The sequence below is a fragment of the Chenopodium quinoa genome, unplaced genomic scaffold (assembly GCF_001683475.1).
Source record: "Chenopodium quinoa cultivar QQ74 unplaced genomic scaffold, ASM168347v1, whole genome shotgun sequence".
Lineage (NCBI taxonomy): Eukaryota > Viridiplantae > Streptophyta > Magnoliopsida > Caryophyllales > Amaranthaceae > Chenopodium > Chenopodium quinoa.
In genome coordinates, this window is record NW_018745454.1 from 2,045,900 (window position 1) to 2,064,811 (window position 18,912).

Below are 18,912 nucleotides of genomic sequence, written 5' to 3' on the forward strand. Positions count from 1 at the left end.
TTAGACCACAGGCTGTAGTTATACAGTGCTCCTGAAACGATTACTTCTGCACTACAAATATCATGCAAGTAAGAATTTATTCAGCTTCAAAGTTGCATTCTACAAAGTACAGTAATCTAACCCATTCTAGCTCCTTTAAATATGGGAAAGAAACAAAAGATAACGCACACAGGAGATTAAAATAAATGAGAGCGGAACATATACATCAGCCAGTGATCATGGTTCCAGCCCCTTCATCGGTTAAAACTTCCAGCAGCAGAGAATGCTGAACCCTACCATCGATTATACTTGCTGTTCTAACTCCTTGAGCCAGTGACCTAATACAACAGTTGACTTTCGGGATCATTCCACCAGCAACCTTCCCTTCTGAAACCATCTTCCTTACCCCGGCAATGTCAATCTCCTTCACTAAACTACCCGGATCGTCTTTATCTTCCAAAATGCCCGCAACATCAGTTAACAATATAAGCTTTTCAGCACCCAATGCAGCTGCCAGTTCCCCTGCCACAGTGTCTGCATTGATGTTATAGGACTGCCCTTTCTCATCGGCTGCAACAGACGCAATGACAGGGATGTGATTATTCTCAACTAATGGCCGGAGGACTGTGGGATCCACAAGAGCAACCTCGCCCACAAAGCCAAGTTCAGCAGCTTTGGGGGAAGGACGTGCCGTGAGGAGACGTCCATCTATACCAGACAATCCAACAGCAGTGGCTCCAGCCTTATTTATGAGAGAGACTAACTGTTTATTGACCTTGCCCACAAGAACCATTGTGACTATTTCCATAGTGGAAGCATCAGTGACTCGAAGACCATTGAGGAAGTTCGGTTTGAGGCCAATGCGGTCAAGCCATTGGTTGATTTCAGGACCACCTCCATGTACAAAAATAGGGCGAATGCCCACACATGAGAGAAGAACTAGGTCATTGATTACTGATGCTTGAAGAGATTCTGATTTCATGGCTGCCCCGCCATACTTGACAACAATGGTTTTACCTCGGAATTTTTGTAGGTATGGGAGTGACTCTGCTAGGATATCAACTCGGGTTTGAGCAGGAGTACATTCAGCTAATGATTTATCAAGGTCCAGCGAAAGTGACGATCTAATACATGGTAAGGAACGGTGCGTGAAATTTTTGTTTGCTGGATGGGCACTAGTAAAGGTGAAAGGGAGCTTGAGGCAGTAGTTTGGACATTTTAAAGACTTCTCTGAGAATGAAAGAGGAGGAATAGAGGGAGATTTTGCAGCAAACATATTGTTATCAAATTACTGCTTTATACTTATAGGTTATGAATACAGTGATCTGAACCTGCAAATTTAAACAAAGTAAGGTGCATGTGAGAATACTTCATCAAGATATATTACTTGGACGATACAAGAATTCAAGATATTTCCACTACATTGCAGGTCGAACTCAAATATCAGCTGTAGGAGTCTCCATTAAGTACACATGTAAATCTGCATTCTGCCCATAAGAAAAGCATAGCTTATTGCTGCCTCATCTCAATAAAGAAAACTTCCATTGTATATATAGCACTAAGCTCACAATAAGAGGAAGATATTTGGGGATACGTGTTACCACTATAGTCTCTTACATGCCAAGAATATAGAGTTAGCTCGCTTATACACCCCTTCATACCATTTAGCATTTATTAAGTTCTTGGTATTGATTTGTGATTCCCCGGAGTCCAAAATTCTTGAAGAAAGAACTAGTATTCTCCAATCAACAAAACCCCTTCACCATAGTCCATACCCCTAGACAAGGTAGATTGTATAAGCCAAATCTTACCCCATTAAGCTATTCTATCCTACAGAAAATTTAAGCAACAATTCTAGATATGGCCTTTGAATAATCAATTAAAAAACGGAGTGACAAATTCTTAAATGATTTGTCCCCCTCCCTCCCAAATTAATTTGCATTTTGCATACAACCAACTATTTTCAGCTAATTAGACCTCCCCTAAATTCATAAATAAGAGGCGAGGAAACTCATAATTTCATAAATACGAGGCAAGGTCTGCGAGGAAACTAATGGCAAAGGTGTGAATCTAGGACAGAAGGTCAGTGCATTATATTATGTAACGTATGTTATATGGAGTCCGATTGTTATATAGGTTTCCCTTAGCCAAATCCATACTTTGGCTTGGCCTAAGGATTGGGCTTCTTACCAAAGATACATTAATAAAGGTTCATAACTCCTCATCTTACATGCCAAATGCATAGCACTAAAGAGTAATCCATATTCCAGACAACAACTGTTGTTTACAAAGGTTCTCGGCATGGATAAGTTATTGTACATTTGCCAAGGTTCATGCCATGGATAAGTTACTCTACAGCTACGATCACCTGAAACGGCTCGAGGTAACTCAACTTCTAATTCAGATACAGGTACCCCAAGTAACCCAACAATAGTTACTTGCATTTCCAGTTTTCCCATTCTAATTAGTAAACAACTTACTACCCAAAAATGTGAAAATTAATAATCAATCTACTGCCCAAATATGTGAAAATTTGTAATCAATTTGCTGCCTAAAAATGTGAAATTTATCATCAATTTACTGCCCAAACATTTAAATAGTGATTAAAACAGTTATATGATGTAGAATTAATCAAATAAACAAAAGTTTTCAAATTTATAATAGAGTTGCAAGAAATGAATATGCAATTACAATTTCCATTGGTATGCATCAAAATTAAACACTTGATTACTTATACAACGTTATAAAAAAATGCAATTTTTAATGTTAAGCAACAAATAGTCCAATCAAAATTTTCAAAGTAAGCAAATTACAAAATCAACAGTACAAAGATGAAATTGATTATACCTGGGATTAATGGACGACGGTAGCCGGTGGAGCGGAGATGCGGCGGCGGATCTAGAGTGGAGTGGCAGAGTTGAGTGAGTGAGGAGAGAGAAAGTGGGCAGGTTGTAAATTTGCAAAACCCCATCTTTAACCCCAGGTTGATAATTTTTGAAAAAAACAAAATGGTTATTGGGTACCCATTTACTCCAAAACAATCAAACATGTACCCGACCCGTTTACACACCTTTCCCGGGTCGGGTAGTATGTTTGGAAAGTATTTGTTCCCGTCTTAATCATTTGAGATAACTTTTAACCATTTTAGTTTATTTTGTAAACCATATATATATTTTTAAGAGTTTGTGTGCAACAAAAATCTGGTCCAAAAATCGAATTGGATCGGAATGAAATTAAAACCAGATTTTTGGAACGGACAAGTTGAGGGAGTTCAAATTTTGGGTCTAAATTGTATTCTAAATAAAAAAAATACTACGTGCTTGAATTTGTTCAAGTAAGTTCATCATCAATGACATGACTTAGTACATTATCCTCAAGATGATCATGATCAAGATCACAAAAGTGCAGGCGAGATGAGCAGTCAAAAGAACAGAAACTTACAAAAATAAACACACAATTTACTAAATATTAACACCTAAAAGGTAACACTTTACAGAATAACGTAACACTTTTCCAACAGGAAAATCTATTTTCTCTTCTTCTTGGCCTTCTTCTTGGCATGTTTCGACATTGTTTGTCCTTTCCCTTGGCTTATCTCAACAGCTTGACTTTGCTGTTTTCCAGGAGCAGCAGCTGGAGAGGCATCCATCTTCCCCTCCTCAGTCTTATTATCATCATCATTTCCTTTCTCTGCAGTAGTTGTCTCATGATCCTCTGGGGTAGTCGCGTCCTTTTGAGGAATCAGCGAACTCAGAAAGAACTCAAATACTGGCTTTCCCGATAACAGCCTTCTTGCACTGTCTTCGACCAGCAAAACATTATCTTTCAGATGTCCGCTGAAATAAGCATGTCGCCAAATGATTAGTATGCAGGAAAACATAAGAACTGAAGTACGTTTAAAGTGTAGTTAGTAACCTGACAAATAAATATATATATGGACAATAAAAGAATGAAAAAAAAAAAAAATCTATTATGAGGCACAAATTACAGGCCAACACAAACAGTTGCTTGATTTCAGAAGTGTCTCTTCTTCAGTAAATGTATATAGTTGCTTGAATTCTGTTGTGACTTGTGACAATCGGCTATACTGAGAGATCAAGCCTTACACGTTCATGAAAAATTCATAATAAAGTGTATCTTTAAGCAACACTACATATATATTGAATTAGATTAGAAGTTTGAACTGACCTATTTAAGGCTGATGATAACAGTTGTAACTCAAGAAGCAGACAATCACCTTCTTCCTTGTACTCGTCAGTGCAAGTATTATGTTCCAATGCCATGGATATTGCATTCGTCAGAAGGTCATATAATATGTCAATTTGAACCTGTAAATTGTAACAAAGATCATTGTATACAAGAACTAACAGATTAAAAACAAAAAGATATCTGTTTCAAAGAGAAATTCAGAATTACCCTAGTCTTTGGGACATTAGACACAAATCTATTCCAGCTTTTGTCATCCTTGTTTTCTACCAGCTTGAACAAATCAAAAACTTCCCATAAATCACCATCTTGGGACTCACATCCTTCATTCTTCTTTTCAGGTAATATGGAGCCGCATGTAGTACCTGATTTAGTATCAGTGGCATTGACTCTATCTTGACAACCATTCACCTTCTCTGGGAACAGGATTCTGAGCAAGTCCTCTTTACTCTGGCCAACAATATCAAGAGAAATGGCACCCTTGCAGAACACTTTTGGACGGGTTTTTCCAGTCCTTACCACAACTAGAGGATCATTAATTGCATTAAATGCTTCAGCGATACCATTGTTGATGCCAACCTTCTGACATTTGTAAATAGCATTAGAGAAGTCATATGGTAATTGCTTGATAATTTCCCAGCTTAACACATCTTGAAGTTCCTGCAAATAGCTATTAGAGTTCAGATGAACTACGCACATTAAAACAACTAATCTCAGTAGCAGCACCGGGAAATTCTCCTTTGCACTGATGCCAGATTTTTTTACCCATAGCACCGTTTCAGCTCTGTTCCTAAGAAGCTGATAAAGTATGCGAGCCAAAAGAAAATAAGTATCTCTCAAAAACACAGATTTTTCGCCGGATCTATCACTGACAGACACCCAATTTTTGCTGAAATTGGAATCTCCTTCAGAATGAATAAACCATTCAACAAGAGATGATCTTGTTGTCACTAAGAAGCCCTGAAACCCCAGGAGGGAAACTATTAGGCGGTCAACTAGATATAAGAAACAGACAGGTGATATGTAATCTCTTGTCCTCCAATCTGCATCATATACATCCCTAAGAGCTCTCTGAAGTTTGCAAGCAAGGGACTCTTCCAGTTGAGTTTGAGCCTGAGCTTGAGTCGCAGAACACTGAGAAATGACCTGAAGAAGCGGCTTCCAAGGAGAATCAGTGTTGAGTCTTCTCAAAACCATTCGTGAAGATGGAATTTTACCCTTAGGTGAACCAAGAAGCACCATGGACACACGTCCAAGCTGCCAAAATGTCATTTTATCAGTCCCCTGGATGTTAGTTAATATGACATCTTCTAGTATTTTCCTAGAGATATCTACCTCCCTCAAAATCATCATGTCTATGCTAACAGACTTTTTCCATTCTAAAGGAAACACACAATGAAAGTGTTCTGTTATTGAAACATCAATGTATCTCTGAAGCAACCTCTCATCCTGAGATCTCAACTTCACAGGTTTATAGGAGGATAGCATCTGTGCAATTTCATAAACATAGAGGACTAACCTAGACGTGCTAAAATCTGACAATGAACTCTTCCGAGGGTTCTTCCGTAGTGCTTCAAGAACACTCAACACTTTCATGCCTGTAGAGAGTAACTCCATGGACCAATGGTTGTTCGCAGCAGCTAACAAGTGCTCCGTACCAACCGTTAACAATTTCCCAAATTTTTGGAAATAACTTTGGTCACTATCTTTGATCCAATCAGCATCAGGGTATAGGCAAACATAAACAGCGCTCGTACTAGAAGACAGTTTCCGAACCCCAAGGTAGTTCAAACAGAATTCCCCAAGTTCTGCAATATCACTAGATTCACTAACCTCTACTGCCCCAAGGAACTTGAATATTCTCAAAATAATCTCTTTCCAGGAGTTCCAAAAGTAAATTAATGTTTCAACCGAGACCTTGTTTCGGGAAATCCTTTCCAGATGCATGGCCGAATTCTCTGTGATGTCCCTTCCCCGTTCAAATTTGGAAATATCAACTTGAAGCATTAAGTCCAGAATTCCTTTAGTTGATAGTATCACCCCTCTCATATTGCTATGACGTTGAGAGATGGTCAGCAATTGTTTCATCTCAGGCAGAGAATAGCTTCTGTTCATGAAAATCAGGCTATCTGTACAAGCTGTCTTATAAAGATCACGTGGCTTGATATTATGAGCAGAGGCTTTGGCTTTCATTAGCAGCTCCTCCATCTGTGGGAAATTTTTTAACGGCCAACCTTTACCATCAGCCCAGAGACAACCGGCAAGAGCGTACCACAAAAGAAGTTCACATGCTTCCTTGTGAAGTCCACCCTTTTCCAGTAGATCTGCTTCAAGCAGAAGCTCCCCTCTTTCCCTTGCAATATCAGCAGCCTTTAAGAAGTTACCTAATTCTAACTCCAAATCCAGAAGCTCATCAAGGCACTCCAAATTCTTGAGAAAGGTTTGCATGGACTCCTCTGAATTAAAGGCCTTAACAAACTTCATCATCTCAATCTTATCATCTTGATCGTACAGAGAACGAGCACAGTTTTCTAGGAACACTTGTTCAATCAAGTCTAATTCTCCACCCGTTTCCTGGTGTTTCCAATTATGAATGAACTGTAGACCTAAGTCATACAACTTCCCTTCTGAGCAAGACGAAAGGCACTCTGAGAAAAGATTACACTTGGCAAATACCTCGGCAGCACGCTCATGGTGCCCAGCCAAGGCTCTTTCCCTAGCAATATCAGCAGCCTTAGAGAAGTTTCCTAGTTCTACTTCCAAATCCATAAGCTCATCAAAGCACCCTACATTCTTGAGAAATGAGTGCATGGACTCCTCTGAATTAAAAGCCCTAACAAATTTCAGCATTGCTACCTTATCACCCTGCTTATGCTGAGAATGAGCACAATTTTCTAAGAATACTTGTTCAATCATGTCTAAATTTCTATCCATTTCCTGGTGTTTCCAATATTGAACATACTGCAGGCCTAAGTCATACAACTTCCCTTCAGTGCAAGACAAAAGGCACTCAGAAAAAAGATTACACTCAGCAAATACCTCAGCAGCGCGGTCATAATGTCCAGCAAAGGTGAAACAGTCACCGGCTTTTTTAAGATTAGAAAAATCACCCAGCTCAAAATATATTATACCTGAGAAGATACATGCCCGAGTCAATATGAGTAATTCCCACAATAGATAAATCACATAAAAAAACCAAGCATTATTTTCATTTCCAAAGAAAATCACATCAGTAACAAGATAATGCTCTTTAATAAACCTAAGATAGTTCGCATTTTAGATACATATTTGACACACAAATGAAATGAAATAATGTAATAGATGATTCCCAAGCTGAGCTGAAAAACGTTAAGTTTAGAAAAATCGAAGGCTATTGAAACAGGTATACACAATAGTTCTTAGTAATCTATTAGAATCAGTCAGTTACCTTTTACAAACTGACATAATGACAATTAATATATCAGCAAGTTGCCTTTCGTAGTTCTATATGTGAGTACATTCCCAATTTCCCATGATTTCTGGTTGCAAACTACCACATGCTTTCCCCTCCCTCCCTTATACATAAACCAGTACAATCAAACTAAGATTGACTTTAGTATTTTATAAACAAACAAAATCAAAGCTCTAAAACAGCTATGCTATTTTGTGCTACAACTGTTACAAGGTAATAAGTAAGATGCAAATATGAAAAGGATTATAATCCTATTACTATTTACAGGTTTCAGAATTGAAAGCAAATCAATAACCAAAATAAAAGATTAAGATCAAATTTCGGCATCTTTTATACATTTGATAGGTTTCGGCTCAAAATCATTTTATTTTTATTGTGTAACATAAAATGAAACCATTCTACAACTACTCAGCTCTAGATTGGAGTTTCTGACTTCATAGCCCTATACTTGAAATTTTTTGTAAGAAAATAGGAGATCATTCAATCTCCAGAAATCAATGGGTTAAAACAGGCTGTATAATAATAATCATATGTGCCTCTAGATCCCAAAAGAAGTGGGTTTAATATAAGTCTCTGCAAGAAAAACAAGTCATATCCCAAGGGCAAGGGCATACCTGCTCTATCATATTCTTTCAACTCATAGAAGCAATCCGCAGCTTTCTGGTACACATTTATGCTTTCAAAAAGCTCAGCAGCTTGTCTGAGAATGGTAGAGGCTTCTTCAGGATTCAAGAGATAAGTTCGATCAGCAGCTGCCTTAAGCCCAGCAGCCTTAGCATATGTTTCCCAATGCCTATCACCAGCTCTTTCAAAGCACATTGTAGCCACCTCGTAGTTTTCAACTGCTAGCAACTGCAGATTAAAACAGAACTATCATATTGTGAAGGAAAGATATCATTAAAATTTTAGAGTAGAAGTGCGCATCAAAGTTAGATCAAAACAGACAAACCTTTCTGCCCCGAGCTTTCCACTCCTCTGGACTGCTTGCGACTTGCATTGCACGTGCAAGTGAATCATCCAATTGCCTGATCTGAACCACACATAACTTCTTCCAATAATCAAATATAGGTTTTGAAAGATCCTCTTTGTTCTCACAAATCCATAATCGTTGCCGTGTGCGAGTGATGGCAACATATAGCTGCTTCAATTCAGAGCATAATACATTGTGCTTTGCAGGATTGAAATTGGGAAAGGACGGTTGCAAATTTGTATCAAGTAGATTCTGCAACTTCATAAACTCATAGATCACTCTCCATTGATTTTTTAGTGGAGACGACCCAAAGAAGTTGTACAGGAGGACATCCTACAAAGGCAAAAGTATATATTACAATTTACAACCATAGTGTATCTAATTGAGAGTACCATTGAAACTTGGACTTTTATATAAATATTCTAATTTCATTTACCTGAAATTCCAACCCTTTGCACTCAACTATTGTTAGCACAAGAGCATGTTTCCCTACATAACTTGATATTTCCTTTCGATCACAATCATCCCGCACAAGTATCACCTGCTCAGCTCCAAAACCCACAAGATTACTACTGCCCATATTGCCAGTATTGCCAAAAATTGTGACAATAGCATTCTCATCAGACCCAGACTCAAGCAAGATTGGAGCTTCTCCAAAGATAAGACTATTCTCAGGTTTCAAAATGTCAATAGAATGAGGAAAGAAATGATAAATAAGATTTATAACACTTTGTCCTAACTTTAGTATACCAGCATGGGTACGAAAGTTCTGGCTCAAATGGAAAATCTGAGAAATATGTCCTCTCATTTGGCTTCCACTAGCCCCATCATTTCTTTCTCTCGTCAAAAACTCTTTGTAGAACAAACATCTCACATCCTGAAACCGGAAATCAATCCCTCTTGCGATTGTCTGAGCTGTATCTCCAGAAAAAATAAAACCTTCATCCACATTTCTGCAGACATATTTAAACAGGGCAATCTGTCTCATTGTCAGGTCCTGAACTTCATCAATATAAACAAAATCAACTATATCACCAACATATCTTTCACACTTGAGCCGTCTATGAAGATCATTCACAAAATCTGATAAATCAAATTCTCCTCTTTCTAATTTCATCTTCTCATAAGTCAGGAATATGTCATATATCATCTCTCTCCTCTGCCGACTTAGAGTTGATGTTCTCCCAGCAGAAAGAAGAAGATAATCCTCTAAACTAAGCTTACCATCATCAGTTTCTCCTGTTTGGAGACCACCTTTAATGATAGAGATTATCTCAGTAAAAACTCTGGAGGAATCAAGCTTCTTCGTAAGCTGTGAATTGAAGTGAGGCCAATAAACCAAACTGAATTTCTCAAAGTTGACCTCTTTCCTTTTCATAAGGAAAGTGATGGATGTACTGGTATTTCCTCCATAAGAAAGATCTAGATCACCATGAAATCTTTCAAAGTAAGAACTACCTAATGTACCGTCAAGCATGAATAAAAACTTGTTAAAAGTTAACACCAGAGGGTATGACTTTGGATGAACTTCAACAAATGAGTCTGGGATACCACTAAACTGCTCGCTGTCATCAATAACATCAGCATCCATGGGGTCACTAGCCAAAGAAGAACTCTCCTTACGAGCAAAACTGCATGACAAAAACAGTAGACAAGTAAGGGGCAAAACCAGTATTACAGAAGAGTCAGAATTAAGCAAACACTAACATGCAGGATGCAGCAGAGCTTAAAGTTAAAGAACAATATATCAAGTCTACATAGAAGCAAGCTAGAAAAGTCAACAACTGGCATAGAAAATAAGTGGTGAAGGAATTAAAATGGTGATATATGAATCAAAAATGACACCGGCCACACCACCATTGGCACCATACACATCAAACAAAGAACCAGAAAGGGAGCTAGAAAAATCACGGGAGGACAAACTCCACCACATACCTTTTAAGATGAGAAACATGTTGTTTTATGGCATAGCAAAGTTTTGGACTAACAGTCACAAAAAGCTGGCGTAAGACATTTTCACTCGCTGCATTCCCATTGGAATGGGTGACATCCACATTGCCGGAATCTTTATTTACTTCAACCAAGCCTTCAACAGCCATGTGATGCAATTGCTCTTTCTGATATAATTTCATCGTTAACACAGTTGTCTTTCCAGTACCAGAGCGTCCTAAAATAAAGGAGCTTTTTGGGTGAAGAATTATTTGATACTCCTCATCCGTTACTTCAAAGGGCAAGTCCAAAGCTTTACCATCAGCATCAGACAGCAAATGACCTACTATGCCCGCAGAAAGAGAGTAAAACTTCATCAACAACAAGCTTTCGCTCACTTTGGCATTCTCAGCATAGCATGTTCCATCTAATTCACCATCAGAAGCAGTTGTAGACTCAGCATAGTTGCTCTTAAATCGGACAATGTCAATTGACTTGCTCCAAGTCCTTGGGACCTCTAGCTCCCTAAATCCATTAAATAAGATTATTAAAAAAAGGCAAAAGCTAATGAGCGCCCCCGGGGCGTTAGATAAGAGAATTAAAGTGCAAATATTAGAGTAAAATTAACATTAATTACACCGAACGACGCGTGATTTTGTCATGAATTCCTAACTTAATACCATTTCAAACAATATAATTTATCCTTATCTAACGCCGCGGGACGCTCGTTAGCAAGATCGTTAAAAAAAAATTAGAAAGAACTTTAGAAATCAATGTATTTCAACTCTTTAACAAGGCAGGGGTATCTAATTCAAGAGATAATGGAGAGAAAGGAATACCCCTCAAGACTACGTTCTTTGCAACAACTCAAGAAATCATCAGTGAAGGCTCCATATATGCTATCAAGTCTTTTAACCAGCTTTGACACATCTTCCAACGGCAAAACATCCCAGATCTTCAGCATTTGGACGTACACAGAATCTTTCATGATATCATTCGTGCAAATAATGTAGCGACCTTCAACTTTGTATTGTTTGACAATTTGCACACTACTCTCACAAACAGGGTCAGCTTTGATTTTCTTAGGTCGCCACCCATTTGAGAGTTTCACAAGCAGATTCATAACTGATTTTTTTGCCCGGGTTGAAGGAAGCTTCGAAAAGCTTTTCACAAAATTGTCACTAAACAAAACCTAGACAACACAATAAAAATGTGTTATAAACTGCTAGACAGTCTAAAGATCCTGGAAAACTGATTCATCAACAGAAAATGGAAGAGAACATACCTTCCACCTGGCACTTTTAAAAAGTATACTATCCTTATTAAGCAAGTCATCAAGTTGGTTAAGCTCCTTCTTGATATCTATCATGGCTTCAGTCAAGCTCTTATCTTCATCAGCATTGAAAAGACAATGACGCTCTCTAGCATCGTAAACTAATCTTTTCCAAATTGAATCACTTAAAAAAAGTGTTTTTTGATTTCCAAGTATCCACAAACAGTGCCTGAACATAATGATCAAATTCATACAGTTGTCTTATGGTACAGTTATAAAATTTTAAAATGAGAGATATAGAAGGACAGACAAAAATGAGCAACACAAAATTCACAGCCATACCTTGCCCTGGTGAGAGCCACATTCATACGTTGTGAACTTGAGAGGAACCCAACTTCACCAACACTATTAGACCTTACTGTTGATATAATTACGATATCCTCCTCTCCACCTTGAAAACCATCAACAGACTTCACCTTCACTCCAAAATTTTCGAGTTTTTCATACCTTTTCCCTAGCAACTCCTCAATGGCCACAACTTGTGCAGCATAGGGTGATATTACACCAATGACAAGCCTTTTAGTTGAGTGACGCCATGCTGTAAAAAAAAAAGCAAATTTTGACAATTATTTGATCAGACTGAAATATTTTAGCTGCTATCATAAGGAGACCACCCAGGAGAGTAAATAATACCTCCTCGGAATTTTTTTTTAAAAAAGGAAAGACAAAAAAACAGAAAGCACCCCAAGGATAGTATTCATAACTAAACAAGGAATAGTCTCTACTTGTAAACTCTCCTCAAAAGACTGAAAAGAGGCTTCTAAGAACTCATGAATTCCATCTCAATCAGTCTTAAACAGGTTAATTTATCTATCAGTCTACCCAAACCTGTCAATATAACATTTTTTTCATCTCATGATAATAATAAAAATAAAGTAAAATAAAATAAAATAAAAAAATCTAGTTTCATGCAAAAAAAGGGGTGGGGGGGAGGGGGGGGGGGAATTTCATAATAGCAAGAGGATACTCAAACCATAAGCATCTAAATGGCATATTATCCCCGCAAATTATCAAAACATACTCTTGTAAAGATTATGCAGAATTTTAGCCACAACTGCAGCCTCAACCATATTTCTGCGACTGCGTCCGTCATCATCAACCTCCTCTCTTCCCTCGGAAACATTTATGAAAGAATAAGGCCCATACATGAGCGCTGGAAGATATTGTCTCTCATAGCACTCACTCCGGACACTAGGAGCATCCAAAATTTGCTTAAGATAAAATTCTGAATTAGGAAAAGAACTAATTGCAGGGTGCATCCTGTATTGCACATTTAGCAGGAGTTTTGGCCAACCAAGCAAACTAAGTCTCTGAAATAAGCTTCGTCCAAAACCAGCATTCTCAGATAGCTGCAATATAAACCATATAATATTATATGTGGTAACTGAAAGTTAAGTGAAAACGAAAAACAATAGTATTTTGACCTTTAACATACCTCACTCTTAACCAAAGCTGGCAATTGGCATTCATCCCCAAAAAGAATAGCATGCCTTAGACCAGGCAGTTGCAAAGGTATCGCTGATTCGCATTCCTTCAACTGTGCAGCTTCGTCTATGACCAGAAGACTTAGTGGCTCTATCGGTGTAGTGTAGAGCTTATAAGAGCTGGAAGCAGTGCAAAAAATTAAAGATGCCATCTTAAAACAGAGTTCCATTATGGATTCTTTGCCCATGATATTCGGAAAGAGAGCACCAAGAGATTGATGCAGAGTTCTAAGGATGGAAATGCACTCTCTCCTATGTGCTTCAAGCAAAGGCATGTTGTTAAGGCCAGCCCCATCAACCAGAGAATCTTCATCTTCCCTTGAAGAAAAAAGTTCCAACAGTTCTTCGGAACTCAATTCACATTTAAACAACAACTTTTCAAAGGATTCAAGGAGATTTATGAGAAGGTTCATGAACTCAAGATTGTGTTCTCCAATGTAACTATTTGATACATGAGTGCATAAAAGAAAAATACAACGCCTGACTGGTTGTACAGCAGCTTTAAAACGATTTCTGACAAAAGTAAGAAATGGTTCAATCTGGGGTACAGTAACAACTTCATCAATGCTTTGATCCTTCACCTTAATCAATTCATTTTCCGTGTAAACATTATACTGTGAAACACAATCCTCAAGGAAATTAAACAGGGATGGAAAACAACTCCTCCATCCAGTTAAAGGCGCAAAACACTCAGTTAACCTTTTGACGCGATAGTCAAGATATATATCTTCTATGTTTGAACCTACCCTTAACCGATCTTTGTTTCCAAACAGAAGTATATCTCCCAAAGAGTCGGATGTTCCTACTGAATCCCTTTCAGAAGAATTCATAATTAGTTCTAAAAGGCGACCGGCTACTTCTGTGATGGCAACATTTGTTGGAGCACATATTAAAGTCCTAACAGTCAACCTCCTGAGAAAATATAACAATGTACCGAGTGTTTTTGTTTTGCCTGTCCCCGGCGGGCCCCAGACAAGTTGTACCTGAGACGTGTGCTCAGATTGTGTTGCTTGCAGTGAAGTTATAACAGCTTCATATTGAGATGTATTCAGACCGGAAGAAATCTCCATACAAAGATCTTCAGACAAGATCCTACAATTACTGGATTCACACGAATTATGATCCTGCAATTACAATTTTTTTTCAGTTTAAAGGCTCATTCTTGGAAACAGGTATATTCAGAAGCAGCTTGTCATAAAGGTCATGTTAGCCTGTTTGTTAATCATCTAAAACCTGCATGTTAAATGATGTAGCTGTGCACTAAAGGCACTTGACAAGCAAGAAATAACACACAGGAATGATGTAGTATGTAAATAACCATGTCAATTATTTTAACACTTACCACAATACTTCTTTGTAAAGCTCCCTGGATGATTCTCACATTTTTAAACATCTGAAGGGCATTCCACATTCTTTTATGTGTAGTGCTATTCATCAAGAATACCAAAAAATGAGAGCTAAAGCTGTCATCTATCTCCTCTATGTCCCTTGATGATATAACTCTGAAAGAGGTCGATGAACCATCATCATCTATCTCGTCCTCATTGTTATTTTTGGAAATATTTGTGACTGAAGCCAGAACCCATGTTTGTGCCAGCATTTGCAGATCATATATACTTTCAGGCCGAGATTTCACAAGAGCAAATATATCACCAGGCAATGTTTTGTATGGCTCCTTGCCTCGGTCATTGTACCTGTTTCTCCATTCATCTATTTCAACACTATACAGTAATTGATCACGCTTAATTTTTTCACAGAAAATTATTTCAGCATAAGGTGCCCTTGAAATGATCTCCAAACTTGAACGAAGATCAAATCGTGTCTCTTCTAATAGTGGGTAAACAAAAGAGCTAAAATACTCCATTACTGTTTGAAATGAATCAGGAATCTGCCTGATCTGAAAAGAATTGGAGACAAATGGCCTTATATCAGTTTTTGTTTAGTGAAATTAGTTTACAGATTAACTTTGACACTAAGTCAGTGCTAATAATACATATGTATCTGATAATAGCCCAATATTGGAAAGATGTAAACACGACACAGTTTACAAGTAAGATTCCACAATCAGAGTAATCACCATTATCTGATACAAGCAATCACAAAAATCTTGCTGAAGTAAAATCAACAAAATACTTACAAAATTTTATCACAGTAGTACAAGATTTTAGCATTAAATTACTTTTCCAGCCTCTTATTGTGTGAGTCCATTTAAGCAGACATATGGGACAATAACTATACATGTTACAGACAAAGTCCAATATTAATCACTTAGTAAGTGAGAACAAACAGTGGGATTATTAAGTGGTACTCCGTTTTGCATAATAGTAGCCAGAATCTGAAGCCAATCATCTTGAACTGACTCGAAAATGATATAGAATGATCTTTAAACTAATCTGCACAAGAGATTGTCTACCAAAGTTGAAACTGAAAACCTTTCACTTGATCAGGGACAATTCCAATACTCCTAATTGTCATTGAAGTTAGTACATCCCAAAATGTTAACTTTCTATGAATGGAACCTTTAGTTTTCCCATATAAGATATAACCATATAAATGGATAATTTTTGTTGAAGAATGTACTTCCTGTTGTCATATAAACACTTTTAATTGATCCCCAAATGTATGACTTCTTTAAGCCAACCAAATGACCCACCCAGCAAAGTCATTGTACTAGTATTAAACATTTAAACTTTTCAATATTTATACATTCTAGCTGGCGTTTGTGAAATTGTGAATGCATACGTCCAAGTGTCTAACCCCTAAATGGTAACAAGTTTGATTATTAATCGTAATAAATATAAATCATAAAAAGTTTATTTTAATAAATTAATACTTTAAGTTTATCATTTGAAAATATAAACATGGGAGTACACTAAATTCAGGAAATTCACCACCATGATAAATTTCAATTAATTTAGAATTGACTACTGTACATAAATTATCAAATGGGCCTTCCAACCTATTTTAATCCCTTCCCCATAAGAGGTGGGTCTACACTCTAGAAGGTTCAAATATCCGCAACCTTATCATAAGCCCCTAACCCTAACTCGTAAAGTCAATAGGCCTACCCGTATGAGATGGGTCTAGAGAGTAGAGAGTTCAAATGTACACAACCTTATCCCAAAATCCCTAACCTTAACTCGTAAATTACCAACCGTCGAAAATAACTCCGATATAAAATCCAAACCCGAACTTGAAATGATGAATTCCATCAATTGTCATTACTTATCAGATAATGGTAAACACACAATCATAAACAAATCGTTCAAGCATAACCATCATTTATCAAACACCCTAAAAATTACTACTACTCAATACCCATCATTTAAAAGCAAGCACACCCGGATAACAATTTAATAATAAAAATTATATCAACGCATTATATCAAAGTATTAAACACAGATAATAATAAAAATAAAATTCATATCAAACCATTTATATCAAAATCAAAGTAATAAACACAGCAAGAAATATTGGACCATATATAAGTATAGTTACAAAAATATGGAAAACAAAAAGAATACCTTTTCACTGTAAAAATGATCATTGAAAATGTCATCAATAGACCATGAAAAAACCATATCAAGAAAACCAACGTTACTCGCAATTCTGTCATTTGTATCACCAGGCGATAAACATGAACCCTCCATCATCATCAACAACTAACTGCAATAAAATCATCAAATGAAACTATATATTATAAATAAACAAATACTTAGATAAACCCATTTCAATAAATAGGACAAAAAAGATTTCTTAACCATAAAGGAAATTAAAGGAAGTAGTACAAACCACTATTAAAAAAAAAAAAAAAGTTGTGCAGGAAGAAGAAAAGAAAACCCACTAGAGTAAGAAAATGTACTGAAAATATTATTTATAGTGAAATAGGAGAATTTGAAAGGACATTAAACAGGATTAAACATTTAATTAATTAATTACGAATATAAAAAAAGGAGATGAATTTTAAAGGATTGGTTGCTTTTTCTTGGGACATTGACTTGGCGTTGATTCTGCATTGACGCTTTTTCATCAAAAAAAAATAATAATAATAATGCTTAAGGAAAATTATGGCTAATACCAACATTTTATAAAAAAAACTTTATTAAAAAAATAAATTTAAAAACGAACCGTCAGTAGAAATAAGTTGTGTAAAATGTTTTTGATCACTCGAGTACACCACTACACCCCTACTAGACTTGTAGTCTAGCAGTTGACACAACTCACACAAGTAACGCCTATGTATATCACTTACATTTTCCCGCTTCTTTTCTCCTACCTATTAATTGTTGAGCACGCTTTTGGATTTGGCTATGTCCGATTTACGGTATGGTTCATTAGTTGCGTGTTATGTTTAACTTCTCCAAAAGAAATATGTTTAAGTTTAATCATGTCTTGCTTGCTCGTTTAGGCCATGTTTGAATGGTGTTTTTTTAGTTTTAGGTTCTGTTCACATTTACCTAATTTCATTTCAGTTAAGCTCTAATTATTCAATTCAGCTCCTAATTTCCCTCTCTCATAAAAAAATTATTTCAGTTCAGTTCAGTTCAGCTCCAATCAGTTCAATTCAGTTCAGCTCAACTCTATAAATGTGAACAGGACCTTAGTTGTGTTTTTGTGAGTAAAAGTGTTAAGAGTTTTTTTTTCCTATAATTTTAAGTTAGTGTTTCATATTCACTTTTTATTAATGGTGCATATCAACAAGTCAAACCCTTACCAAATAAGGAGTACAACATGAACATTTGCACAAGGTCTCAATCTTATACCATCTTGTGTTCAAATGGTTAAGGACTTTAGCCTAACTAATTAGCAAACAATTTTTTGTTAATTGAATTATCTTATTCTTGGCTAAGAGCAACATATATAATAACACAAACTTTAAAATAAAACGGATGTTTAGTAAATTACTGAACATTCGTTATAAAGTGACAATAAAATGTGCAAAAGTTACACTAAAACGCACAAAAGTTACTGTGACATATATAAGAGTTATTTATGCTTTATTGATAAATTTGACAAAAGTGACACTAAATCTGACAAAAGTAACACTAAATCTGACAAAAGTGTACCCGATGTAAAGTAAATTACTGAAAACCGGGTGTATACAAAAGTTTTCCATAACACAAACTTGAAGTTTATCGATCCATCACCCTATAATTTTGCAAATTCATTTATGCATCGCCGCAATTTGATGTTCTTCATTTTTGTATTTTTCAAACTTCTCAAAAAATCAGTGAAGATTGTACCAACAAAAAATTATTGAACTACTTTTGTGATTACATTCTTAATAGTTAAACCTCTCATTTTATTTTGTACAAATTATTATACTTGCTACGTCACACATCAATGAGTAAATGTTACAGATTACTTAGAGAGGTAGTGAGACAAGGTAAATAATTATAAACATGTTAATCGTTGGTGTGGATTGTAATTTAGACTATCCACCCTATACCTAGCTCCCCCGCCAATAGCGTTTGCTTTCAGTCTTGCGTCCCTTCCTTTCCTCTCTCCATTTTTTAAATTGACTAGGCCCAATTCATGGTTGGTTCATTAGTTGCATGTT

General features: G+C 36.6%; 2 protein-coding genes across 2 annotated transcripts; both read right to left on the reverse strand.

Annotated features, from left to right (window-relative positions):
* Positions 1 to 47: 47 nt before the first annotated feature.
* LOC110714571 (acetylglutamate kinase-like) lies at positions 48 to 2,979 on the reverse strand. The gene is made up of 2 exons (XM_021893110.1): positions 2,827 to 2,979; positions 48 to 1,310 (listed from the first exon to the last, which is right to left on the reverse strand). Exon 2 carries the CDS (start codon positions 1,253 to 1,255, stop codon positions 206 to 208), a length of 1,050 nt encoding a protein of 349 aa, XP_021748802.1. The 5' UTR covers positions 1,256 to 1,310; positions 2,827 to 2,979; the 3' UTR covers positions 48 to 205.
* Positions 2,980 to 3,246: 267 nt separating this feature from the next.
* LOC110714570 lies at positions 3,247 to 17,616 on the reverse strand. Its single transcript, XM_021893108.1, has 14 exons — positions 16,877 to 17,616; positions 14,695 to 15,249; positions 13,304 to 14,476; positions 12,890 to 13,217; positions 12,151 to 12,406; positions 11,821 to 12,037; positions 11,375 to 11,727; positions 10,542 to 11,060; positions 9,043 to 10,237; positions 8,586 to 8,939; positions 8,251 to 8,488; positions 4,396 to 7,316; positions 4,168 to 4,307; positions 3,247 to 3,815 (listed from the first exon to the last, which is right to left on the reverse strand). Exons 1-14 carry the CDS (start codon positions 17,006 to 17,008, stop codon positions 3,506 to 3,508), a joined length of 8,691 nt encoding a protein of 2,896 aa, XP_021748800.1. The 5' UTR covers positions 17,009 to 17,616; the 3' UTR covers positions 3,247 to 3,505.
* Positions 17,617 to 18,912: the final 1,296 nt, after the last annotated feature.

Coding starts and splice junctions, on each gene's coding strand:
- LOC110714570 (XM_021893108.1), bottom strand. CDS start 17,008: ATGATGATGGAGGGTTCATGTTTATCGCCTGGTGATACAAATGACAGA. Junction 12,407..12,889: donor TCTGCATAATCTTTACAAGA/GTATGTTTTGAT, acceptor TTTTTTTTACAG/CATGGCGTCACTCAACTAAA. Junction 3,816..4,167: donor TTATCATCAGCCTTAAATAG/GTCAGTTCAAAC, acceptor TGCTTATTTCAG/CGGACATCTGAAAGATAATG.
- LOC110714571 (XM_021893110.1), bottom strand. CDS start 1,255: ATGTTTGCTGCAAAATCTCCCTCTATTCCTCCTCTTTCATTCTCAGAG.